Raw genomic sequence first — 27,986 nt, forward strand, 5'->3', positions numbered from 1 at the left:
TACGCTATTACAGGGGTCTGTCTGTGTGTCTGTACAGAATGGAAGACATCCTTGAGTCCCAGAGGAACCAAAGTGGGATCAGTTCCCTCCAGACATTCCTGCAAGGTTGTTTTATAACAAGAATGGGACGGGTGGATGTCCTGAAAACATGCAACCTATCACAGTTGCCAGGCAGTAAATTCATTTTTGGTGACGTGATTAAGTGTCAGTGCTACGTAGTCCTGTGACTTCCTCGCAAAAAAAGCAGTCAGTCGTCTTGTTGTCAGCTAGATTTTATTCCCAGAATGTTTGGTTTGTATTGGTGGTTACATAACAGAGCTGTGATTCAATAGTATTACAAACAATAAGTTCAAGGAAGTACTTCAACTGATACGCACTTGAATAAACTCCTCCTGTGTATTTTGACAACCATGAATCCACTGTAACAGCTCTTTGTTGGTATTAATGGATGTAGCCTTTCCTTGGGCCACAGAAAGTTCTCGAGACATTCCAGCAGACAATGCAGAGCAACAATTCACATTCATTTAATGTCATTCACTGTTAAACACAAAACCGGCTTCCACTGAAGGATCAAGGTAATCATCAATAATCAGTACAGCCCTGCACGACTTTTCACTTCAAGGTGTCTCTTTGCTCCTGCATCCCTTTCCCAGGCTTATGATACCAAGAGAAATAGATAAGAATCCTTTGTCATGATGAATTGCACCTATTGATTTGGGGTTTTGACATTAAAAGCTTACTACTGCTAATTGCCCCGCCCCTTCCCCCCTTGCGGCGGTGATGTTTGAAAGGGGCAGGGTCACGGGTGACATCTCAAACCCTCAAACTCAGCGCTGCTCTTTCTCAAGGCGCCAGCGACGCTCAACTTAATAATCCATCAGATAAACAGTTGTTGAGTTAATCGAGTCAAAGTCATGCAGACATGGAGAGTTCTTGCCTTTATAGAAGATACTTAGAAGGTTGTGCAGATAAACCTCAGCCAGACTCACGCAACTTCATATCAATGTAGGCGTTTCTTTACTTGTTTCTTTTAAGATTCATTTTCTCCTTGCCTTTTATTGATAAAACATGCCGCGTATCACCAGTTTGATCATTCAAAAATGAAAATTCGCAACACCTTTATTTCAAGCCGCATTCATTCGTCATCAAACGGCTTTGGGACCAAGGCCGCAGACAAGGTCAGGAATTCAGACGACATAAAGAGAGGTCGGTTGGAATATTGCCAGCTTTACCCTTTGAAATTGAAAGTTGAAAACATTCAGTTTGGTTCTGTGTTGTCCGAGTCAAACTCTTACCAAGAAGTTATGTATGAAGGACATATGACACTTATCAGCAACAAATTACATTCTGGACATGAGCCATTCTCTTTTCTCACTACATTTCCCCATTTTCCACGTTCACGCTTCTTCTGCTGTAACGACTGAGCTTAGTTATCGTAAAGAAGCAAGAAGAAAAGCAGCGTTTAGTCAGTTGTCGTACTCTTTTATGCTGTCAACTTGTGCTTCGTTGATTTTTTCATTAATGATTAATTTCCAAGGCTCAAAGGCCCAAATGTTAATGTCTGCATTCTATATATTAACAATAACAAGACAAAGCCAAAATGTGCAACAAGCCAGACACGCAGGAAGTGAAACGTGTGACAGCAGCAAACGTGCACGCATCATCTCTCTTCTCGCCAGCTCTCTTGTTCAGCTCTACTCGCTACAGCCTGACCCTTACATTTTTAATCGAGACACTCATCTCTCTTTTAGCGCACAGCATCTTTGATGATGAGACGCTCTTTGATGGCAAGTGAATTTCATTTGCGTCTGAAAGCTTGTAAAGTATTTGGCTCAAGACGATCACCGCATTTGTGACTTCTAAGCAATTACTGTAACGATGCAAAATAGTAAACATCGGCCCAACATCTAAATAATTCAAAAGACTGAAAAAAATCCTGCACCAATGTTTATGAAATTCATTTTGTTTACAGAATGATCATGTTGAAATATTCCATGGCATTGAGCTAGCATGGAAGGTGCAGACCGGCCAGATGGAATGCATCTGAAAAAAATCCTTAGCGAAACGAAAGTTGTGGCTTGATTTTTGCCTCACTTTTTTGGCTCAAATCAAGCTCCAGAAAGTGCACTGTAATCTGTTCTGGGGGGGCTTGGTTTAATGTTACATCGGTACAAATGAGCATCGGGGATTCAGGTTTAGGAGAGAAAACATGCTGATCTCTATTTGGACACAACGAGTGGCTGTCAGCACAGACGTTCATCTTTTTAAATGGAACAGATGCGTCTCATAATACAGCTCTTTATTGTTGTGTTGCAGTTTGCCAGACAAACGACTATTTTTGCAAAGTGGTCCTTGTATAAACAAAGGGGTTTTTCTTTACCGCTCATCTTAAGCCTGTAATAGTTCACTCCCTTTATTTCATATTGTCTTAATTCAGTTCATGAGAATGTTTCTTGAAAGGAACACGCCAACGTTTTGGGGAGTATGCCCATCGTCCCTCACTTTGAGAGCCACACAAGCAGATGGAGACCCTCCTCTCCTCTCTGTGTGCAGCATCACGGAGCTCCACACCCCCACCCGCTGACTGCTTTAGCTTATGAGTTAGCTGCTATGGATGCTTGCGGGAGGGGGGGGGGGGGGGGGGGGAGACAGGAGGTCTTAAAAGTCATCAAGTATACTTTTCTCTCTTACAAAGTGGTGGGCTCCTCTAATTGCTAGTGTTCATAGCAGCTAAGCTAACTAGCAGTCTGGTGGTGGCCTGGAGGTCATGTAGGTAACAATGAGGAGAGAGGTGTACTCATCTCCATGTCTGGTTCTAAAAATGATGGCATGCTGGCATATTTCCCCCCCAAAATTCTCATGTTTTGTTGAGCCTGCTATGGCCTTTTTGACATATCATGTAAATTCTACTTACAGGAATGTTTCTTTAAAAGTGGTTATCCAGAATTACTCTGGTGCCACACTGGGTAGGAGAATGATGGTCAACTGAAGCAAAACCACCGTTCCTGTGTTTCATGACTGAGCTTTTTTCATTTAATTCAGCTCAAATGTCTGTTGCAGTGCTCCGGTCAGCAGTAGTTAATATGTAAGCTGCAGTAGTGAGGATGAAGATGCCCATAGGAACATTGGCCCCTGATAAGCCAACTGGATTGCTGATTCACTGGACAAACAAGTGAACTTGTAAGGACGACCGATGGCTCCTGATCCGGTGTGACAGCGCTGAAACGTAAACTCTGCAAAGAACTCTAAATTATATCATCATCCAGACGGTTCACTGTTTATTCATTTTTGCATTGAACCTACACTGGAGGGCCCAGAACCTGAGCGATCCATGTTTTGGTAGAGCTCAACTTGGAAAATACTTTCTGATTTTTTTATCTTTTTATTTATTTATTTATTTATTTAACTATGAGGTCTCAGAGACATTAGATCTGCTTTGTTAAAGATGAGCAGTGGTTCCTCGTGCGCTGGGGACCAGCTCCTCCATGTCAACGTCCACATTGATGAGCGCGACCCTCACAGAGGGATCCTGGACCTCCTCAGCACCCTACGTCCTCACTGGAAGGCAGAGGAGATTCAGATGAAGGCAAGTGAGACGATGTGTTCCAGTGTGGCGTCATCCAAAAGCAGAATTTAAGAACAGCCTACACGTGTGGTTAAAATCACAATTATCTGCATGCATTTTAGATCACAATTGTTTATCGTATTTACTTTTATTCCCATGACCTACAAACAGGAAACACTTAGCTGCTCTGCTCTGGGTTATGCAAATACATGTTCATCATCGCTGAGGCAGCCTCCATTAATGGAGACGGTAAAGTCACATTAGATACAGGCAGCACATCTACCAGGCCAATTTTAACTTGGTGGAGGGGGAGACATGAGCGGATGCAGGTTTATTATTATTGTCACTGCAAGAAAGAGCGTATTTGAAATATTTTATCAAGACACTGAATTTAAATGTATATATGGATATGAAAAATGTTGCATAGAGCTTCATGAAAATGGTGTATTTATTGAACATGTGTAACTGTTCGGGAAATACAATATATCCAGATATGATTGATGTATTCAGATCTGGAGTTGGATATTGACCTTATAATGACCCGTCTCTAGAATGTGTTTGCTTTTCAGAATTGGACTACAAAAAGGACTTCAACGTTTACTGAACGGCGCACCAGCTAATTGGACGTCACAGCTTTAGCTTCACATTCACAAGTTTGCTGCCTGCTCGACAGCAGCAAGGATGGTGGAAGATGTTTAAATTCAAATGTGGTTGAACTTTGGGTACTTTGCTTTTGGAGCGTTAATCAGACTGTAGTGTAGCACAGTAGGGCAGCAAAACAACAACAACAACAACAAAACAACAACTAGGAAACAAGTTTACTTTGGACCAAGATCTGTGTGCATTTAGAATAAACTTTCAACTTATCGTTAGACACACATGTACATTTTGCCAAAAGCACAACACAAGAACCAATTTTCACGAAGGCTAAGCCAAGAAAGGTTTTACATCCACTTTAGTAAGAGAAGAATGAAGCTCTGAATAAGATGCAAGCACAGTTCTGCTGAGCTTCAACTTAAAAAGAGCTCTAATCAGCTGAGATGAGTGAAAACAGCTGCGGGGGTTGATGAGCGGCGGCGAGGCAGACCGCATTTATGGAACGTTTGTAATTTTGAGTTTCAACTGAGCTATAAAAACATAAAATGTGACAATATTTGAAAGATTTATTTAATGTTCCCCTATACGTTCATTTTTCAAAATAAAAGCCCACCGTGGGGCAGCGGATTTTGTAGCAGACACATGACAACACAATGTGACATTTAAGGGTGAAGTGACACCTAACATATCTACAGAAGTACACACAAGAGGAGGCCAAGGAAAACAAAAGTAGACTTAAGTGTATTTTTTCATTAACTCTGGGAACATACATGAAGCGTTGGCTGAGCTTCGCTTCTGAACAGGAAAATCCCTTTCTGGTCCGATGTGCAAACACAAGGTCCAATCTCTCAGAGAAATAGGGTTTATGTTTGTTAGGTGACAGTGTAGTGGTTGGGTGACCTTTCAATCTACACCGGGTCCAGAAATGTACACAAAGGAGTAGATGTTTCCCCTCAGCTCCGAGATCCCGGCTTCTCCTTTAATGATGCATTGTTGGAATGTAGAGAATGCACAGGTGAAGGACAGATCCTGAGAGTCACACCTTTGCTGGAATGTTATTAAAATACGTGTGAGAGGTTTTTAACTCCCCTTTTCACGCGGTCATGCACTGAGGAAGTTTTACATACACTTGTCAAATGAGTTCAACTACAATGAGTAAAATGGGAAATTAAATTCACAAATAGAAACAAAAGTAGGGAGATTTCTTCTTTCGTACTGTACTTTTCTTGTGGTTAATTTATTTATCTTAAGATCTTGAGTTACTTAACTAAGCTAAAAAAAAAAAAAAAGGCCTGTGACGGACTGGTGACCCGTCCAGGGTGAACCCCGCCTTTTGCCCGAAAGCTGCTGGGATAGGCTCCACCCCCCTGCAACCCTTAACAGGATAAGTGGTAGAAAATGGATGGATATGTGTGTGTGCGTGTGTGTGTCAAGGTGGTCATGTTGGTCCATCTGGATGAAACCGTGCTGTGCGAATGAGAGACTTTGAGAAACCGCTGAGTGGCAGCAACTGTCCAGTGAGGCTTTTGCAGGAAAACAGTGGTCACTGTGGTATTGTTGTGGACGCACACGGCACACGTTACTCGCAGTGTGCTGGATCTGTCATGTCAACAAGTGTGGCTGTGCAGATGTGAGCCTACAGCTGTTCCTCGTACTGTTAATGCATGTCCTGTTTTTTGTTGTTGTTGTTTTGTTGCCAAATAATATGTGAGATAATGTTAGAATGAGCTTCAGTATCATCCCTCATCCGTCTTCATTTTTCCATCCTTTACATGCGGTGACTCAGAATCATTAGAATGTGTGTTCAAAAGCAAAGGTGGCGTGATTCACCGTGTTTTGGCCTCTAACGCTCAATAGCAGGAGTCATATTTACAATTCAAATGAAACAACACGTGTGTTTTCTGCATTAATGCTCTCTTGTTGAGTGGATCACTCTTTACTCCATTGGTTTAAATCTCATTAAGTCTGAAGATATTTCTCTTGATAAATTAAGCTGAATGGCTAACTCTTTAAATTAAAAAAAAGGAAAATTTAGCTGATTAAAAAAATGATATCAGTCTTTTTTTTTTTTTTAATAAATGACCCATAATGATGGTAAATTAGTGGCTGCAAATTTATGTGGTCAAATTTGTTGTCCAGAGGCCTGAAACCAAACATATGGCGCATCATCTGCCTTTATTTGTCCTCTAAAGATCAGAGTGTAAACCGTGTCTTGTAAGTACAAGTGAGGTAAGAGGGAAGTGACCAAATTAAGTGCAAGTATGCTGCCTTTGATTTAGAATGTCTGGTTTCCTGTAAATTAAAAGTTCCTTCTATTCTCACTGACGTCATCTTTTTTTTTTTCCGTTCCAGACATTCACAGAAGGCATCACCAACCAGCTGATTGGCTGTTACGTGGGCTCTCTACAGGAGTCTGGTTGTGTTCTGGTGCGATTGTACGGAAGGATGACGGAGCTTTACGTGAACAGGAATCGGGAAGTAGAGATGTTCCAGATCTTTCATGACCACGGCTGCGGCCCCGAGATCTACTGCAGCTTCCAGAACGGCATCTGCTACGAGTTTGTGAGAGGAACAGTTCTGGATGATGAGCTCCTCCGGCAGCCCTCCATTTACAGGTCTCTATGACAACAACTTTTGTATTTGGGTTTGTTTTATGTCGTGGGTCACATTCCCACAGTTACACAGCAGCTGTAAACTGGCCAGAATGACAAGAAACCCAGAAATTTGTTGTTTTCCAGTCTAGCTCAGGCTGTAGTCTTCCTGTCATGGCCAAACAATGTCAGGCAAGTTACTTCCAAATTGTGATAAAGTGGATATAATGAGTTACTTTATAACATTGCTGTGTGTGTAGAGTGATATGTTGCTGAAAACACTACTTTGGTTTCACTTTCAGAGTGTGAAATTGTTAGAAATTTTATTCCTAAAAACATGATGATGGTGGATTTTTTTTTTATGACTTAAAATAAATAACATGAAAGTATTTTCAGATTCGTGAAATAAACAAAAATGAGTCTAATATGTCAACAAAATGAAACAAATTTTGCACAACATTACACTATGCACCAGTACCGTCTTATTTTTAATGGGGAATCAAAGCAATATCTTATTCTATTCCTTTTTTTTTACAAAGTGTATACATATGTTGAATTGACACGTATCTATACATGTTGTGGTTACATTTAAGGGATCAAAATAATATTTCTGCTAGTGAAAATTTACAAATTAGTACCCAAACGCTGTAATCCATACCACCTTTCACCTGCTTCCTGTGACAGCTCTGATTGGATGACAGCGTCACGTGATACAGCATGGCGCCGTCGGCACTGAGCGAAGTGGTGAACGGGCTGTTGTTAGTAGAAATGAATTCAAGCACGGGGTAAAAAAAAGTTAAATTATGATGAATTATTTCACCAAAAACTTGTTAAAGTTACGATGCAGGACTATAAAGATACCGAGAGGGAAACTTCATCTCCGGGAGGTTTTTACTGTAAGTAAATCTGTTGTTTTACTGCTAAATGAAGCTATCCGAATAACGAATAACTTGAGTTCTGTTCTCTCTATTTCGAGGAGCGACTTGCTACCAAAACATTTTCTTTAAAATCGCGTTACATTACACCAGCCTCGCGTAAAAGGAGTAACGCGTTACTTTTGCAACGTATTACACCAACACAGTGACCAAATGACCAAAAAAACAAAAACAAAACAACGAAAATGAAACCTGAGCTTTAAACTGTACTTCAGGTTTTATAAATAAAGACACCAACTTCAAAGAAGAAAATGAATGGGGAAAAAAATTGCAAGGTAGAAAAAAATGTTTGTTTTTTTCCATTGCACGTATAAACTGACCAACGAGCTCCATGTGTGTCTATGATTCTGTTACAACAAGACTCAGAGACGTTGACAACGCATGACAAGCAGTGACAGCGCGAACAGCAGGGGAACCGTCTGAGCCCTCAGAACGCGGCACGCCGCTGCATGCGGCGCGGACGTAGCCGGTGCAGCGAGTAAAAAGACCCCCTGCACCACACCAACGTTCCACCCTCTGTTCATTCTCAAGGGTTCCACTGGATGTACAAATACTGAGGCCCAGAAGTGCGGAGAGAGATTCGAAAAACATAATATTACACCCCATCAATCATTTAATATTATGTTATTTTGAGGGCCCCTGTCAGCATAGAAGCCTTTGAATCTTCCTGCACAACACACACACACACACACACACACACACACACACACACACACACTTCATAAATGTTTTCTGGGAAAACATTTGGAAGTCGACAGGTGAGAAATTAAAAGAAAAATCAGTCTAAAGTGTCTCAGTAAGGTATTTGGCGTTGCCTCGGCGCCTCTACGCAGCTCTTCTACATGGATCTGCACCACTTTTCATCATGATATTTAATGAGGATGGTCAAACACATTGCTCCAAACTCTCACATAGGACCGATGTGGCTTCTGGAATTCTAAATAAATGCATGACATGACCCCTCTGTTCTATACGATAGCGCCTTTGTTTCCTGCAGTCCATTCCTACTGTGGTTTATCCCTTTTTTTCCTTTAATTTGTCACAGTCTGTAGAATGCAGTCGTCTAGACGAGCATCTCAGTTGTGCTGATGCAGGCTTTTTTTTTTTTTTTTTTCTTAAATAATATAAATGGAGTCATGTTTCATGTCCAGCGCTGTTGTTTTATCATGCCCCTCCACCATCCCTCCTTCTCATGATAACAGTCCGTCATCATTATTCTATCACGAGGCGCTAGTATGTAGCACAGCCAGCCAAGGCCGAAGACGCAGGGCAGCGATAGGCATCAATCACCCGGCTCCCCCTGATACCCTTTTGTGGGAATACCTAGAAAAATTTATGTCACAACTGAGATGCTACACGAACAAGCACTCAAGTGGTCAAAAGGTTACAAATGCAACAAGGCCCGTCCCCCCCCCCCCTTTTTTTTTAAGGAGAGCAAGATAACAGTGCTAAATGGAAAGGGAGTTGTGTCTCTTCTCTGATAATGGTTGTTTGTGCAATAACAGCGCCGGCCAGGCTCATCTAAAAAATGTTTTCTCTCCTCAGATTGATCGCAGCAGAGATGGGGAGAATCCACTCCATCCGGCCAAAATGCGGCCTGCCTGTTGAACCTCTCCTCTGGACTAAAATGTCCCACTTTCTCACACTAGTGCAGACCTGTCCCAACAAGAGCCCGGCTGAGCAGTGGTGCACGAGAAGGTACTGTCCGAGTGTGTCGTTGTGATGTGTTCATTTTAACATTTCGCACAGTAAAGTCATAAACAGCTGTCGGATTATTCCACATTCATTAATATTCAGCCAGACCCACCAGTGCGGCCCCTCGCGGTCGCCTCTTTATGACCTCCTCTGGTCAGCTCACGTTTCACCTGCAATCTACCTGCAAGTGTTTGTTCAACTTTTAGGTAACTTTAGGTAAATGTGACTTGAATGTGTTCGGTGTCTTATTTCGGTTAAAAAAAAAGAAAAAAGAAGAAGCATTCGCTTGGAACTAAAAGAGATGTGTTAACCTCTATGAACTGACTGCATGTGGATTTTCAGCGTATGCACACACGAGTGGAATCTTCCACAGCTTCTGATCTGTAAATGAAACAGTAAAACAACAGAATGAGGTATTAAATCTGCTCTTAAATTGATGGAAATTGGATTTACAGTGCTTGATGTGGTAGCTGTCCTTGTTTGTAGAAAGCAGTCCTCCCTGGTTTAAATATGGACCTGTTTGGACTTGGCCACTGTTTACTAATCAATGCACACAGTTTGCAAATGCTTGTGTTCACATTATAGATCCCGGTGCTCAGTTTGTAAACCACATGAACTTGTGAACTGAACAGCATCCAAATCCCAACTTTGTGCAGCAGAGGAGATTTGTGAAATATTAAATGTTGGCTTTTTTTCTTCTTTTTTTTCCTGATCACCTTCACATTTGCACTTTTGGAGGACTAACTTGACTTTCCCTTCCCTGACTAATGTAAGTCAGGTGCCTTGTGATAGGTAGCACAAGAGCCATCAGTTGGTTTGTTTAGCTCGGACTGATAATGCGTCTCACGCTTCTCAACAATGTGCACGGATGAGTCGTGTTTTTTTTTTTTTCATTACAAAAACCACTCGTATTTAAAAAAAAAAACAACAACTTTTTACTTGTTCTGTAGAGGACATGAGCCAAAGTGCTGTTGTTGCTGCTGGCGGTCTGCTGATGTCAAGGTGACATCAAGACATCTGCTGTCACCAGAGAAGCATGTTTAGTCAGTAAAAGGGTCATTTCATTGGCGCTTGGACCAATCAGCGCTGCACGTGGGTGAAAGTCAGAGGCTCAGACCTGCCTGTGAAAAGTGAGCTCACGGTCACGCCAGCGTGAGAGAAGTGCATTGGCAATTGTCTCCTCCTCAGAAAATTAAATCAGTTTGCATCAGATTCCTACTGAGCCGGTGATGGGAGGCTGTAATACAGAGGTGCATGTTTCCAGTCAGCCCTTTGATAGAAAACAGCAGCATTTTTTACTTCTTTATCTTTCAGGGAGCAGCGCTTCCACTGGTGCCTAATCGTTTTCTCACATGCTACATACATTTCTCATCAAACCTGCTTGCTCCTCTTCGCACACAATAACTGAACAGCTTGCACTCCACTTGCACACTCACCAAACCCACCATGAGTGTGAGCTGTTGTTGGTCAGAGGGACGAGGTGGGGGAGTGGCCTTGGCAGCGGTGACATTGTATTATCTCTGACAGGGGTCACGGGGTGAGAGGGGCCTTCCAGACACTACAAGAAACAGACGCTTGGACACAGTCTTCCTGCAGAGCGCTCCCTTATCGGTCAAACGGTCAACCCTGTTTATGTTTGCAGTGAAGGGGTCGGAAGTCCAAGCAAGCTGAAGCTGGAAGGTCCTAAGTCTCTTCTTTGAACAACTGGTGTTTCCTCCTTTGAGTTTTGGCAAGTGGTCGCAGCAGTTAGCCGTAGAGTTGGTCATCACTGAAAGAGGAGGCTTAATGTCAGGAAGGTAGTTGTAGCTTCATGAAAAGACTAAAGTTTGTCTCAAAAAAAGTTCACAGGCGAATGTTTTCTGTTTTCATGCTAAACTCAGTCGGCTGCAGTTTTGTTGCGGTTTTCTGACTCAGCAGAAACTGAGCACAGTTCTTTTTTCCTTTCTGGTTCGCAGGTTCAGAATTTTGACACTCTGATTTCTGTAGCTGCAGGTTTTGAATTGTGACAGCATCCCTGATGTCGTCTGGTAACATAAATGCATTAACTTCAAACATTTATATTTATTTATTTAATTGATAATTCTTTTTCTATAGCAATTTTTCGATGGGGCCACTGTGTTTTCTTTATAAAAAGACATTAACAATGGAATTACGACCAAATATGGCACCCAAGGTAGGCTTGTAAAGTAAAATACAGAATATTAGAGTTGTTGAGTTACTCAGCTGGTGTCTGTGTTGAGGACGACACATGCCGGCATGCGTTGCTGTGTTTTTAATGACTCCAGCCCGTTGAAGTAAAGGACTTTTACGTTTCAAACCTACCTTGAGTGCCGTCTGTGGTCATAATTCCATTTTGGTTTGAATGATGATGAGCACCCTTGGTTTGAGGGACCCTGGCAGCGCTCATTTACTTCGCTTTGACTGGATGTTCTGGCTTGATGTCATTCTGATGATGTGCCTTCTGATGCTGAAGGGACGGGGGGAGGGGGAGTTTTGCCGGTTGCGATGACTAAATGGGTGAGGTCATCACCAGTGGCCACCAGGTAAATTCATTTGTCCTCATCGCTGCTGTTGATGTCCGCCAATCTGGCATTGACCAGAATTGCCAGAGTACTAGTTTGAGTTCTGCTGGTTCATCCACTGGACCTAAAAATGATGGCGTTTAACTACCCAGCATTTGATACAATATTTGCATTTGTACAGTTTTTGTTAATTTTAACATTCTTATTTTGATTAATTCATTAGTTTAATTTAACATTTTATTGATGGAAGTCAAACATCAAGGTGTATGGCAAATGGACTACCACTTGCTCAAGAGTTGAAGGCTCCACTTTGAGTGTTGCTTTAACAGAGAACTTCCTTAATTTCATCGAAGTGAAGACCAAATTCTGGTCTCGCGTGTCACTTTGCAAAAAAAAAAAAAAAAAAGTGACACAAAGTGATTCTTGCAAGTGATGTGGAATATCAACAGTTTTAGAGAAGAAATGCTCCTTTATTGGACATTCTGCTGCCTGTAATAGTGATGTGTTTGTCCTTGCATGAATTTACAGAGTGTGTAAGAGTCGGAAAACTACAGGCGGTGTTGGTGTGTGCGTTGGTGGGGGTCGTGAACACTGACTCAATTATTCGGGGGGGGGGGGGGGGCGGCTGCTCAAAACGGTTGAGAATGCCTGCTTTAAGGCAGATGAAGGTGCAGCACATGGAGAGGCCCAATAGATGGTGCTATACTGTGAGACATTAGTGAGACTGAGCAGCTCCACACGCTGCTGCCGCTGCTGCTGCTGCTGCTCCGGTACTGAGAGATATGAAGAACAACTGTAAATAATATGAGGGGAAATCAATAAGGATGTCATGATGATAAAGATTGTTGAAGTGTTGATGGCAGGCGCAGCACTGTATATATCTATTGTGTGTGCGCTTGCATATTCATGACACACACACACACACACACACACACACACACACACAGACAGAGACGACCAAGAATGGAAAAAAAGAGGTTTTAAACAGGGATCAGAGAAACTTTTGTACTTGTGAATGTATGAGTGGCGGTATGAATGTGATCTTCAGAGGAAATGGTAAAAGAAAGGCAGAGAGAGAGAGAGGGAGCAGGAAGAGGCTGCACCTGCAGAGGAGGTCTTCAGCTCTCAAGCCACCCGCTGTGCAAAAAGAGAGACTCATAGAGAGAAGAGGGGAGAAACAGGGAGCAAAGGAGGCTGCAGCAGCTGCAAGGTTGGCGGAGAGAGAGAAAGAGAGAGAGAGAGAGAGTGCACAGTAGAAGTCAGAGATGGAAGAGAAAAGCAATGGAGAGTGCAAGAGTGCAACCTCCTCTTCTCCCAAAGGCCCCCTGCTACGTCTCCCGTACGCACTCCTACAAATTGCATAAAACTGCAAAAAGGAAAAAGAAAAAGAAAAAGTCAGTAGTGCTCGGCTGGTGTTTGAAATCATATGTAAATAAGGCACATTGATAATGAAGCGCCAGAGGAGGAAATTCCACTAATTACCTTGCAGAGACTTGACAGGGAGCAGGAGGCGAATGTACTTGACGCACTGTTTTTCATGAAAAGGACAGAAAGAGAGAGGAAAAGATCTGATGGCAAGACGACAGGTTTCCATTTAAAGTCAATGGAAGTCTTTCATTTAGCTTCTGACTCGGGAGTAATTGTGGGCTTCTATGATAAATTCTGTTTGTTAAGTTAAAGAAATGAATAAGTTGAAAAGGAATCAGGGTGATTCACCATTCAACCGTGCGTTTTAATCCACATTAGAGAGGAGATAGCTAAATTATGCATGTCAGAGAGGTCGATTATAGATGGCAGAAAGATCCCATTGGCTGATGTGTGAATCTAATCTTCTACAAATTATATTTGAAGCCTATTTTTATGCAATTAAAATTTACATATAATTATAACAAATATTACAATATGAATGCCATAACTTTACTTTTAGCAGCTGCTTTGGTGATTTCCACCCCCCCCCTTTTTTTTTTTTGCCAAAGTTACACAGGAAATTGAAAATACACATTTTACGCACGATCATGCAGGTACACTTCATCCATCCATCCTCCCTCTCTGTGTTTATGCGCAGCCAGAAGGAGATGAATGGACAAGAGCAGGATGATATACAAAGAGGACTTGGCCTGTTGTTGAGGATGTGTAGGAGTTGTATACGGCCACAGAGCCTGTCTCACCACTATAAACAAGCCTCCATTCCTCTGTTTTTATTGTGCGTTCTTAACAGGCCTCACTAAATTTACAGCTACAAGTGTGTATAATTCTGGAGCGTCTGTTTGTTCCCTTTTGAATAAATAGGTAGAGCTTAAATGACGCTGTTTAAACTGCCCTCTTCACATGGCCTGAAAAGGAAACATGCAAATTAATTAGAAGATGGATGCTGGCGCAGCATTTCTTACAGGTGTTTTGCTCCGGCGTCCAAGGACATTTGTGGCTTCTTTAATCAACCGAGTGAAAACAAGGCATGTAACCTCTCTGTGCAGCTCTTTGAACTGCTTCAACAGCAACAAACACATTAACTGCATAATACAGTTGATTGCATTTCTTCTCTCACTATTTTTGCAAATTGTGTAAAAACTCTCCTGCTTGAATATAGTTTTGTTTTGTGTTAGCTGCAATGTAGGCATGATTTATTTAGAATACTGCAAATATTTAAAGACTCATGCACTATATATTTTTGCTCTGATATTCTAGAATTTCTAACTTTTCTACATTTTCCATTGAATTTAGTTCAAGCTGTCTTGTTTTTGTTTTTTTTCATTCCATGGTGAACGAGCCTTTGAAACAAATAACCCTGACAGCAGAATGGATGCCACACTCAGCACTCATGTTAAAGAAAGTCTATTCAGTGTGTTGTACTCTGACTAAAACTGGACTTTGAAAACATGTAATTATGTTAGTCAGGCTGAAGTTGATCTTCTTCAAGTCCAGCTTATCAAAAATGGGGATGATTCACTCAGGCCTTTGTACTCAGTCGGCCTCGGTATTCTGTGCACGTTCCATTTAACCAGGAAGTCCAGCAGCACTTTGATGCAAGGAAGTAAGGGAAGGAATCGTCATGACGGCTGCTAAAGCAAAAAGACTGTATTTCTGGACAGACAAAGAGACATTTACATGCAGCGCCATTGAGTTGATATACTGCCACCTAGTGTTGTGGAGGCAGAAATACTTAAGTTGATAAATCACTGCTTCCTCGGAGCTTGTATTGTAGTACAATGAAATGGCCTAATCGTGCCACGACGGCACAACTGGTAATGCAAACCCACTTAAACCCAGACAACTCAGTTTCTTTAGGGGGATCAATTCTTAAAGGCAAAAGTACTGGGTTTATTAGTGCCTCTCAAAGGTTTTTATTGTTTCATTTCTTTTTTGTTACCTGTCCAGTCCCATGATGCTGCAGGATGAGGGCAGATGATACACAGCATCAACGTTTTATGGTACTCTGTATGACTTTGGCAAATTCACAACTTGATTCCTAAATATTTGTGTGTGCTAACCAAAAGAACTATATTTTGTTAAACGTGGAAACATGTAATTTCTGTTTTAATTCATTGCATTTGTTTAGTTGGGTCCTTATGGCAAAGTGTGGCCAGCACATACCAGAGCTGGACACTGGTGCAGTGTCTCGGATATTTGGTCATCAGAAGCCTGGTAGGATGATGGGGGTAATTGATCCAGAACCACCCATCAGCTGCTGCACTGATTCATGAAGGCGTTCAACTGTCAAGTCCCTTCATCCAAAATGTTCACGTTGAAACATTTGTCACTGATGTAGAAGTGAAAGCTTGAGCTGCAGCACTCACACACACGCACAAACACACGGAATAATTTTTGTGCTCGACCTCTTGCAGTCCTGTGCCTCTTCATGAGCTGCCCAGCTTTGAGACTTTGTCAACTGAAATGGAATCACTGAAGAGACACCTCTCGCAGATCCACTCGCCCACGGTACTTTGTCACAATGACCTTCTGACAAAAAACATCATCTACAACCACAAAGAGGGTGAGGTAAAGCTGCACAGGCTTCACATGGCAAATGGAAAACGGAGCAAATATATAATATGATACTGTATATAAAACACTGAACTAAGCTGTCTTGTGAATTATTTTTAAGTATTCATGCTGCACATTACCATCGATGAGAAAAAGTTAACCAGGATGAAAAGTCTCGGTGCTGAAACTGAGCCTACAGTTAGAGTGATTAATACATGTTCGTGTACATTTATGTAAATCATTAATCTCCCTTTTACAGAAGTGAACCTTCATCCTGCAGCACCATTTTTAATCTTTTATTGTATTTTTCTTTCCCTCACATGATTCACAAGGATCCCCAGTGTTGTCAAAAAAAATCATTCTTTTGAGTCCCACAAGGTTCTTTACTATCTGCTGTACACCCAATATGTCCGTCATGTCTGTCGCCCTGGTAACAGCTGCTGTCTCTCTCTCTCTCTCTCTCTCTCTCTCTCTCTCTCTCTCTCTCTCTCTCTCTCTCTCTCTCTCTCTCTCTCTCTCTCTCTCTCTCTCTCTCTCTCTCTCTCTCCTCTACCAGGAATGGTAAAATTCATAGACTATGAGTATGCAGATTACAACTACCAGGCCTTTGATATTGGAAATCACTTCAATGAATTTGCAGGTACGTCTGTGATTTCCACACCTTATGAGATGATATAACATGAAGTGTAGAGGGCAGCGTGCTTGTAGAATACTGGACGTGACTATGTCCTTGTCCTCATGCAGACAAGACTACGCTTATGCTTGGGAATAAAAGAGCCTTTGTTGTGCCAGCTGGGTCACAGCACCACCTTACGGGGTTAATTCGAACCTTTATGGAGCAATTATCAATTCAACACTTCTGGATCTTTGTAAATCGTGTCCGACCGGTTTTCAAGTCATCACCAAACGCTTGTAACCGAAGTCGTGTCTGAATCGCACTTATCTGGCCCAGCCATCTGAAAATTGATCATGATGTGAAATTTCGTCTGGAACGAGCCTACATGTCAAGAAGGAAAAAATGTTTAAGTGTAAAATTTGCTTTGAGTCAGTGTTGAGACACATGAATCCCTCGTCACATTTCTGATATTGCCCTTTAGGTAGAGTCTAGGAATCAGAAGGTCACTGGTCCCAATTCCTCAACGACCAAGTTTTCTTCAGCGACGCCGCCCGTGTTTGGAGCCCATCGTGGTAGCTCCCACTATCAATGTGTAAATAGGTGACCGAATACTGCTAGGCTCAATAAAAGTGAAGACTGCATCGTCTTGGTCTTAATCTCATCTTAATGATCTTGATTGTGCATAGAAACAAGTAGGAATATTTTTGTAGCCCACTTCTACATTTTGCATTTTTAGAACACAACTTTTCCAAATCTTGTTTATCATAATACTGGATACCCTCCCGTCAAGACTGTAAAGTGTGTGCATCAAAAGTTGTGCATGGATGTTGCACATTTGTTTGGCTCCAAACAGCATCAGTCCAGGCGTCAGAAATGAGAGTGTGAAAACTCGAGCATATTACTGTGAAAACAGGCGATATTGACCAATTCTGCAGTTTTACTGAAGTGTACGTGCGTGTGTGTGTGTTTTGTGTGTCATTCAAGGTGTGAATGATGTTAACTACAGCAACTACCCCAGCCGGGAGCTGCAGAGGGACTGGCTAACAGCCTATCTGGAGAGCTACAAACACAGCACAGGTCTAGAGGTCACTGTGACACAGGCAGAGGTGACACAGCTTTACATCCAAGTCTGCAAATTCTCACTGGTGAGTGTCTGCTCCCTCCGACTTTGTTGAAATGTTGAAATATGCCATTATGTGCTGCCACAACATTTTGGAAAGATTTTGCAAAGTGACAAGTCTTTACGGTTATTTCCTCTTTAAATTCTGCTCCCTCTCGTGTGCTCATTTCAACAATATCCATATGTGTGCAGACCCCTTAAATAGTAGGGCAGCAACACCTCACATCATATTTTAACAATTTACTTTTCCAGCACCCAGAAAAGAAGAAGAAGGAAAAAAAACTCTCCCCAAAGAAAACCAAACTGAGCCACAGCTGACCTACCACTGTTCAAAATTTGATGGGCTCCATCTGAGTTGATTAGAAACTGCTGCAGGGAGAAATGAGAGACAGCAGCCAAAATGATTTTTCTTATGACCACAATTTTCATTCTTTGGTGACTCAAGTGGTACTGGGCTATCTGTCTAAAAGTGCTTTCATAGTCCGACACAATATACCCAATTGTGTTACCAGTTTAGGGGCGATGTGAACGTAGGTCTCTTGAAATAGGCCAGAAATTATGATGAAGCATATTACTTTTTAAAATAACTTTTGCACGGGCCAAAAAACAAGGGGGCGGGGGTGAGCAGAGGGGGAAATAAATATGGTCTGGGATGAAGTGAGAGAAGCAATAACATCATGTTGATGGAATCAGATTTTCTATAACAAACTGAGGAGGAGTCTTGATTCAGAGGAAGCGGGAGAAATTGATTGCTGGACCTTAACAAGCCAAAATTCCAACGTGGCTTGTTTGGAGGAGCGCTGTGTCGGAGCGAAGGATTCTATTATGTCTCCTTGCTGAGAACTCGTGCACTCTGCTCTACATTATTCAAAGGCACTTACACTAAATATTCCCAAGTGCGTCTTCTCTGATATCCCTAATTATTTTGTACCTTCTGTACGAACCAAAAATGACCGTTTATTGTAATTTCTGACAAATTACTTATTTTAACTGTATAAATAAAGAGTCCCTCCAATTTTGTGGATGGACAGATGGGGGGCAATTTGACGGACACTAATGATTTAATTCAGGAAATTATTGTCCAATTAAAACAGAATCCAAAATATATTTTAATTGCTGAATATCACCAGAACATGCCCAGTGAAAGACATGTCAGCACTCGCTTATTAAACCATTTTTTTGTTTTTGTTTGCGGAAGCCAAGAACGGACGTGATTGTAATTACAATGTTAATGCCTTGACTTAATCCCATGAGATTGGGTCGATTTTTATCTCATTATCTCGAAGAAACAAAAAAGTTCGTTCCTGGAGGTGATTTGTTAATGAACCCGTTATCTTGAGAAAACAAGCTTTTTATATCTCAAGGTAATGCAATAGATACCGTGTGAGCTTCAGGTTACAGCGTTAGAATGAAATCCCAGCATGGTTATTCTCAGCTACCGTAGATGCCGGATACTTGGGCTGTCAAAACCCTTTGTTATATTGATATGTAAATGTTTTACATAAATATTTAAGTCTCAAGAGTGAAGGATAGAGATTGATAGTCAGAACAAGGAAACCAGTTTGGACAGAAGGAAGCAGGCTGGGGGCCAAAGCTCTGCGGCGTGACGCTGCCTCTTTAGAATCTGGATCCAAGACACGGTCGGGTCTTCAGGACTCTCCCCTGTAGGGATCCCCCGTGCTGCTCTGCCTGAAACCGCTCTGTGATGTCACTCTCGCCGCACATTTGTCATCTCTGTTTTTTTTCAATGGCTCTCTGTCACTGCTGGTCTCTGCTTAGTGTTAAACTAATGCTCCCTTAATGGAGAGAAGTTATTAATCATAATGGAAATGTGTTCAATCTGTCTCCAAATAAAGACAGAGATTAGAGATGAGAATCTGCCAGGGAGGGGGCAAAAGCCAAGGGAAAACCGCACATCGCTCTTCAGCTATTTCATTCCACCCTTTATTTGATTATCAAATAAAAATGTGATTATATCACTGGGCCACAGAACAGAGGCCTGTCTGGATCTTATTACGAGTTGCTATTAGTGGTCCTACCGAGGAGATTTACGATAAGGGTGGAGAACAACAGAAATTTATGGAGGCGTAGAAGTCTGTGAGCCTAAGTGAGCAAAGCCATTAAGGAGGGAACCATTCAATACGGAAGTTTGTCATTCTGGCTGAGCAGCGTGCAACTGGCGTGCAGCAGCAGCTGTGGCAGCAGATAGAATGTGACAACTGGACCTCAGTGAAGTAACACATATTTCAAGATATTTCCCCAGTAAAATCCAGCTGCAGAAATATTTACAAGTGAGCAAATACAACAAAAAGGGTCGGCAAACAAATTCACAACAGGCTGTCGGCTGTACAGTCGTGTGTACGTCTGCCCCGCTGACGCGCTTGTGTGCAAGATGCTGACGATAAAACCCACGGCGACCTCCTCGCATTGGGAAGAGAAGAAGAGTGATTCTGAAGCTTGAATCAGATCTTCAAAGGGTTTATGGAAATTGCAGTGTCACTTGGTGTTGTTGCCAGTCCTTAGAAGACATCGCATGTTGAGTTGATAGCTTTACACACAATACACACATCTCCACCAAGGCCAACACACCAGCCTTCTGGTGTATGCAAATATACAACTAGATCATTTTTAAGAAAAAGCAATTGAATCATATCTGGAAAGAAAAATCCTAAAATGCTTCAAAATAGGCCGGATTATTTTAGATCATATTTTCTCTGTAAATAAATGATAAATATCACAAACACGATAACCTACAACAAATCCTCATGTCAAGACATATTCCTGGTAAGAATGTTTGCGATCATCCGTCCATGTTGCAACTACCTGAAGTGATCTTGGCGGAGGTAATAAATACACAGTGAATACGCAGACGCCGCTTGCAGTAGCTCAAGTTTTCATTTGTATTACCTCCACCGAGGAGGTCATGTGATCAGTGCTGTCCGTCTCGCCGTCTCAGGATTACACAAAAACTGCCGGTGCAGTTTAACTTGGTTTGAAGGTGGAAGCACAGGCCAAGGATATATTAAAAAAATAAAATAAAAATTCTTTTATATTGCAGAATAGGCCGTTTTCATTGACATCCCAGGAAATATTACAAGGATTTCAATGAAAAAAAATGGAGGCGTATCAGAGTATCGGGCCTTCGTCCTACACAGAGCTCCAAGTGCATTTTTGGTTTTCAGTGTAATTTAACTCCCTTGCTCGCTTCCACTGGCTTTCTTGTATTTATTGAGTTAAAAGCAGTATTGTGTGCATAAGCTTGTGATATGAGAGAGGTTGATTGTGGTTTCTGCTTGTCCATTCGCATCTCAGCAACTCCTTGAGGGGATTTCTTCAAATGTCCGCTGGCTCTTGAGGACAAACACCTTACATTGGTGTAATATCTGTTCTATCTTGTTACCAGGAACAACTTGACGGATTTTTTTGGGTCCAAATTTGGTACAGATGCCTGCTGGTATGCAAGGATGATCTGAAAAGATATTGGTATTGAAAGGTCAAAGGTCAATGTGACAGGCAGGCACGAGGAGGCACACGACTGTGATGCAGTATTGGGATTTGAATTCTTTTTTTGTTTTATCTTTATCTGTCATGTAAATTTCCACCAATTTTTTTTTGGAGCGGTGTCTACTGAGCCAAGACGAACCAGTTAAATGCACGTCTGCCTGGAAAGTCACAAATTTAAAAAAAAACAAAACCAAAAAAACACCTGCAGTTTTGCTTCTCCAAACCTTAAACACAAGATGTGCGCTTCTTAATTTCTCTCTCTCTCTCTCCTCCACCAGGCATCAAACTTCTTCTGGGGTCTCTGGGCCATCCTCCAGTCACGATACTCCTCGATTGACTTTGACTTCCACAGGTTTGTGCATCCGATGAGTTCCAATGATACATTTTTTTCCCCCCATGTGATCACTTTGTGTCCACAGCTGGAATTTTGTGTCCGAGTGTCACTTTGCATAAACAGCGTTCCGCTTTTTATCTGCAGCGTGACGGTTGTGACAACTAATGCAAAAAAAATGAAGAAAAATATTGCACAAAATGGACTGGAAGGAAACAGTTGATATTTACATCAAATTTTACCTTAACAGTGTTTAAGAGTGAAATGTAACCCTGTGCATTGTAACGGGACTGTTCTGTTACTCAAGATCATCACACCTTACTTAAATATACACGTATAGAAAAGGATATCCAGCTCTCAGTATTTTATTACAAAGTTTTGACCAACAGGATCTTCATTAAGATCTACAAACGAAGGATTTACTGACAAATGAATCACAATAAAGGGCTGGAACTTGAGCCAGCTTTGGGAATGTTTCATTTTTCCCTGCTTTGAGACTTAAGGACAAGCGTTCTTCCTCTGCGTCTATTGTCACATCTAAACTCTTCAACCACACGTCATGAAAACGATGAAGACTTCCCAAAAACTCAGGTTGAAATTTGCATCTATTTTGAATCTGTTATGATCTAAGTAAGGCCCAGTTATCTTTCAAACAGGTCCTGGAGCCACATTGTCTCCCCCCTCCCCGCCTGCGTGCCCCACCACCACAGTTCTGATCTTGATTCTAATCACTATTGACATACGGCACCCTCCCCTCTTTGTGGCTTTCTGTGCCCGCTTGCTAGATCAGCGACAGGGCCATCACCTCATTTCGATCTGGACCTCGGAGGAAATCTGATCCAGAAGGGTGCTGAGGCACAGAAGCACTATTGTTCCAGTGCCGTCAGTCCTCCCTTACATATACGTCTCTCATCCCTGGCTTGGCCACATGCGTCTGCTAGACGTCTGCTCCTAAGCCGCCAGCTGAGGTCGCCCTGAAGTGCACGGTGAGGGTCAGGTTACCTCTCTTTAAGTGGAGGGTTAAACTGAAATGAGCTCAGAGAGCAACAGTAACGATGGGGAACCAGGTCTACCGTTTGAAGGTATGGCTACCCAGCTGACCTCTGTCCTCCAGTACACACACTTTCACATGCATGTACGCGCACACACACACACACACACAAGCACATGCTCGGTCTCGTTGGCGGCGCTACTTTCACGATTCTTCATTAATGATGTGGTAAAAGAAAGAGAAATTGTTGGCAGTAACAGTTTTTCTCATCCTCAGGTCCATCCCTTAATTTAAAAGTTGTCAATGTTGTGACTAGGAATGTGAACGGGATCATGTTAGTCGACAGGACTGTGCCAGCCTGCTGAAAATACAGAGACAACTTACTATAGGTCTGGATTTTTTTCTGCATAACATAAAACATGCATGATGTAGGCTGTGGTGTCTTGTTGTTTTTCCATTTGATCAGATTTGAACTTGAACTCTGATTATCAGCCTAACTGCAAAAGAACAAATGATACGGCGAGAAACAGGGCTGAGAGCAGAACGGCTTTAATGTCCCATTTAAAAAAACCAAAAAAGGGCTTAAAGACACCAAACGGTGGGTTTTAATTCTCAGAGTGAGAAACACTTAACATTAAACAGTCTTTTGATCCAGTAAGTCACATTACTTTAACCGTAGTTTGCTGATTACAACCAGACCTTTGCCTCAGCTAAAACAAACATGTTTATGTTATTTTTATGACACACAGCACTGTTTTTTTCCCTTTTATGATAAACCAGTTATGTTGAGGAAACCGTGTGTGTATACATACCAGGTATTCCTAGAGTTGTAGGGACTTCAGTGTGTTTGCACTGACCTCCCCCCTTTAGGGACGTAATGCAAGTCCCCATAAAACAAATGACTCAAACTTAAGGTCTTTTCAAGGTTGAGGTAAGTTAAGGGTAAAGTTAAGGCAAGTAGTGATTATGGTTAAGTTTCCAGGGAATGAATACAAGTAAGTGCAGTGTCCTCTGAAGTAATTGAAATGCTGTGTGTGTGTGTGTGTGTGTGTGTGTGTGTGTGTGTGTGTGTGTGTGTGTGTGTGTGTGTGTGTGTGTGTGTGTGTGTGTGTGTTCATTTAACTACATTTATTCACTGTACTTGTGGGGTTGACTGTGCTTTGCGGGGCCAATATGGTTAACCCCGTAGTTTGGTTTAACGTTTGGCTTTCAGCTGTGATGGTTAGGGTACGGGGCTGGGGAATGTTTTAATGATGGTCCTCACGAATGTAGTAACACATACTTTTGTATGTGTGTGTGTGTGTGTGTGTGTGTGTTTCCTCCCACTGGTATCCCCCTGAGCCAAATCTCTGCCGACTTCCCAACGAGTGACAGGCGTCGCCTGGGCCTTGTGCTTTAACCGAAGCCAGATGTAGATGTGACAATAGGGAGCCACAAGGGGAATGCAAACCCGCCTTCCCTCCGCAGTCCATATTTACTTTTCTTATATGATTTTATTCGTGTGTTGAAAGTGTCTGTGAGTCAGCGGTTTAGATTTGTGGACGTGCTGGCAAAGTGAGCCATTATTTGACAAAGACATTACTATGAGGAAATGAATAAGGAGGAGGCCCACTGTTTGGAATAGCTTGACTTCAAAATTTTGGAAATTGCGCACAAAAGCACATTGTGAAACGGAATACCTGCTTCTGGAGGGAGTTCATTTTTCCTCTACTTTTTGCTAAATTGAAAAGCGTCTCAGTTTCTCCTCTGATCATGATAAAGGTGAAGCATGCTAGTTTCAGATGTCAGCTTTAATAAAAGTTAAGATGAGTGGGATCGTCTGTGAACGTTGCTGTTCTTTCAAATGGCCACACTCAGATAGAACTTAACCTATGACTGGTGTGAAGTGTGTTCTGTCTTCAGTATTTTTTTGGTCGTTTTTGGAGGAGTTAATTAGAGTGGATCCTGTTGTTGTTGTTGTTGTTTTTTTAACATTTAAGTTTTATTTAACTGAGCTTTACCGGGTGTCAATATCAATGGTGTAGTTGTCTTAGCAATAAAAGGAGTGAGGGGAACACTGTCCTCTAAATACAGTGGATCAACCGTCTGGAACATTCTAACTAACTCGGTAGACTTTACTCAGATTCAGCCAGTACAGTGTTTCCTTACAGTCGCTGAAAATATCCACCAGGTCATCCAGCTGGCACAGCTGTAAGGTGTTTTCTCGACTCTGATACGGCACATTTTACACTTTCCTAAGAGTGATGTTGCCGTGCAAGTGTGGCGAGAGAGCAGCCTCCATCCACTGCTCACCTCTCTGTCTACAAAGCTTTGCCTTGAACTTGCACACCTTCACCTGCGTGAGGCTTTGCCATTTACCTGAGTTTAACTGTGTGTTCACGTACACCTGAAGGCTGCCGTGCTCACCATCAGAAATTAACGCTACTGGGAGACACAAGGTGCAGCACTCACATGAATGGCAGGCAGAACGATTTGAAGAGATCATCACTTGTTCTCTCCTCTTCTTTTAGAAGAATTTGAGAAAAAAAAACCATGAGAGAACAGGCTGTGGAAGCTTGACTTTTTAAAGCTGCTGAATGAAGATCCAGAGTTCCTGGGTTCTCAGACTCTGAACCAAACATTTAAGCACCGGTTGTTCTGTTCATGAGGAGTATTATCAAGTTGGTTTCAAGGTGATAAATCTTGCCTCCAACGTTGATGAAACTTTCTTCAAATTTTTTTCTTTATCCGTACAGAGAAAAACACCTGTTGAGCCCATCTGCTGAGAGAAGTGAAAAATGTCTGCCAACAAAAGCCATTAAACCAACAACTTTAATTAGCAATTTAACATGTTGGACATAAACTATACAAACTCTCATACATATATGTGTGTGTGTGTGTGTGTGTGTGTGTGTGTGTGTGTGTGTGTGTGTGTGTGTGTGTGTGTGTGTGTGCGTGCGTGTGTGTGTGTGTAAAATGAGACAAAACAACAAATACACTGATGAGGAATAAGGAAAAGAAATACCAAGCCATTACTGATGTTTACTGCAAACATAATATATCCTTGCCTACGACAAAGAAATGATGAAAGCAACAAGTGAAAAGAGGGGCATGGAAGCCTGACACAATAATTAGAGTAACAGTTTTACCAGGAGAGACAGGTGAGGGAATGAAAGTGACTAAAAGGCATTTTTGTGAACTATCTTTTGTCTCGACGAGCATTACGACAGAGACAACGAGGTAGTTTGGTGAAAGCGTGACAAACTCTTCTCTGTACCTCCATTTTCTTTGCTTTTGAAACTTCACTTAATTTGAAAGGGTATAATATAATGGCCAAGGGCAACGGAGTACTCAGACATCAGATTTATTGAAGTGTTCGATAATATGGTTTGAACAAACACAAAACATCTTTTCTTGCGTTTAAGTTCTGAAATGCGCCGGAGCTTCAGCAGAGCTCTCAGACTCCGTGCTTGATTGAATAGATGCAATATTGTTATGCAGGTTTGTCAAACAGAATACTAGTGCCCACCTGAGCTCCCAGCAGTCCTTGCAGAATGACCTGCAGAGAATGCAAGAAAACACATAATAGTCCAGTTTATCAACCTCAAACTCCAGCCTACATCTTTAATAGTTCAATTGTTTTTTGTTTTTTTTGTGAGTTTCATTTTCTAACTCCGAGTGAGATACGTGACCCCCTTCATGAGCAATGAGTGTATTTTAGATTTGTGAAAACTTGGAACTCGGAAACAATTGAGGAACAAATACCTGACATATCCTGGAGGTGAATCTGCAGCACACGTCAGATACATATAAATATATTCTTATATTTTGCATTTATGTGTGTATGAACTTTTCACAGGGGTTTGCCAGGCATGCGTAGCACACTTTAGAAATGTGTTCAGTTTTGGCAAAAGATTTGATGAAGTTTATTGAATTTTTTTTTAGCATTTAACCTGTTACTGAAGTTCGCCCTTCTCGGTCCTCTCCTCCTAGATACGCCATGGCACGACTCAGCTACTACTTTCAGAAGAAAGAGGAATATTTTTCATTGGCACTGAGCTAAACATGGAGACAGAAAAATTGTCTGCGGCTCCGTGAGTTTTTCGTCGCATCTCACACAGCAATGCAAATCTACTGTGAAAATGAATGCAGTGAATATTTCTATAAACCCCCTCCCCCCCCATTGTTTGTTATTTCAGGCGGTAGTGTGAGTTAATATGTTTTGCTATCGCTGTGATTTTTAAAATATTTGTTTTACCACAGTCGGCATGCCGATAAGCCTATTTGGCAACTGGAGATAAAGTTCATGCCAGAAACATTAATTGGTCCCACATTTAGCCAAGTTGCATTAAGCCACAAAGCGGAGCTTGATCATAAAACCCATGCAAGAGTTATTTGCAGCAGTGTGCGCCACAGTTCCGATGAAAAACAAGTTTGTATTTCAAGTCATTTACTGCACCGAGTTGTGTATTGTTCCAAGTCTTTGTCCTTCTGTAGACCTCTGCCTGCTAAAACTCACTGTCTTGTACTGTAAAGTTTGAGCCTGGTTGAGGGGCTGACATGGGCCTTCAGCGGTGATGCAGCAGTGCTCAGCTCATACGCCGGCGCGTGGGCATCAGCGGGAAACTTTTTTTTTTAACAACGTGATTAAAGTTTATCCTCCATGCGTTCATACAGAGAGAGACATGGGAAGTCAATGCTGCCATGTGTCTGTAAAAGACTAAATCACGACAACTTGACAATGCTGGCAATAAATGTATGAAACATAGAATACAACTCTCAATGAATGCTAAAGAACATTTGCCAATCACAGTGGGTATGAATACCAGGAAAATATCAAATATTTATCACAATTCTGTTTGTCAAAATGAGACTGTGACCAACAAACTGTGTTTTTGTCACAAGACAAATGGTTATAATGATAATGATAAAAGTACCGTAACACTTAATCATTTTAACTGTGGTTTGTACTTTGCCTGTGTCGCAATACTTGTATGTACGAATCATTTTAGTCGCTGCAGTTGTGTTCTCAAGTTATCATGTATAAAATGTACCTCTATCTACAGCAAAATACTTTATTGAAACATTTGTACATTTGAGTATTTAAACTGAACGATTAGTTGCGCCATCTTGGAAGCGTATCGCAGGTAGTTAACTTGCTAGTGCCTCACATGGTAACCAGTAACCTCTCTGGATTCAAACCTCTGCACAATGCACCTGGATGTTAGCGTCTCATGTATTCTTTCGACCAGAAACAAATGGGATCTTTACAGGAAACTTTGATCCATTGCTGAAAAACTGAGAAGAAAAAAAAAAAGGTTTTGTACGAATTTACTGGTGTTTATTCTGCTTTCAACAAAATGTTAGGATGCGTGTGTGTTAGCTGAAGCTTTAACTCAGATATTTAACCAAAAATCCATTGATTTGAAGAGGGGGGAACCAGACGCTAAGCAACGCTAACTTATTTCCAGGTGTTAGGACTCATCCCTGTGCCACTTGATAATGGACACTCTTTATATTTCTAACACAATTGATGTATAATGACTTAATAAACTAAAA

The 27,986-nt window shown here is 41.7% G+C and overlaps 1 protein-coding gene across 2 annotated transcripts; it reads left to right on the forward strand.

Annotated features, from left to right (window-relative positions):
- The first annotated feature begins 3,172 nt into the window (after positions 1-3,172).
- LOC147259313 (ethanolamine kinase 1) lies at positions 3,173-27,986 on the forward strand. Of its 2 annotated transcripts, XM_086209626.1 has the most exons (9): positions 3,173-3,586; positions 6,515-6,777; positions 9,234-9,386; positions 15,748-15,896; positions 16,443-16,526; positions 17,487-17,647; positions 21,405-21,478; positions 22,243-22,443; positions 26,421-27,986. In XM_086209626.1, the coding sequence occupies exons 1-8, from the start codon at positions 3,446-3,448 to the stop codon at positions 22,433-22,435; spliced, it is 1,218 nt and encodes a 405-aa protein (XP_086065752.1). In that variant the 5' UTR covers positions 3,173-3,445; the 3' UTR covers positions 22,436-22,443; positions 26,421-27,986. The 2 variants fall into 2 exon arrangements, with proteins under 2 accessions (XP_086065752.1, XP_086065753.1); XM_086209627.1 differs by lacking the exon at positions 22,243-22,443.

Source organism: Aulostomus chinensis, chromosome 7, assembly GCF_037954235.1.
Source record: "Aulostomus chinensis isolate RoL2024-O1b breed Wild chromosome 7, RoL_Achi_v1.0, whole genome shotgun sequence".
NCBI lineage: Eukaryota > Metazoa > Chordata > Actinopteri > Syngnathiformes > Aulostomidae > Aulostomus > Aulostomus chinensis.

What these genes read in the sequence shown, in the direction of transcription:
- LOC147259313 (XM_086209626.1), top strand. Translation starts at nt 3,446, where the DNA reads ATGAGCAGTGGTTCCTCGTGCGCTGGGGACCAGCTCCTCCATGTCAAC. An exon ending in CAGAGGAGATTCAGATGAAG is followed by an intron (nt 3,587 to 6,514) that starts GCAAGTGAGACG and finishes TTTCCGTTCCAG; the next exon opens with ACATTCACAGAAGGCATCAC. An exon ending in CGGCAGCCCTCCATTTACAG is followed by an intron (nt 6,778 to 9,233) that starts GTCTCTATGACA and finishes TTCTCTCCTCAG; the next exon opens with ATTGATCGCAGCAGAGATGG.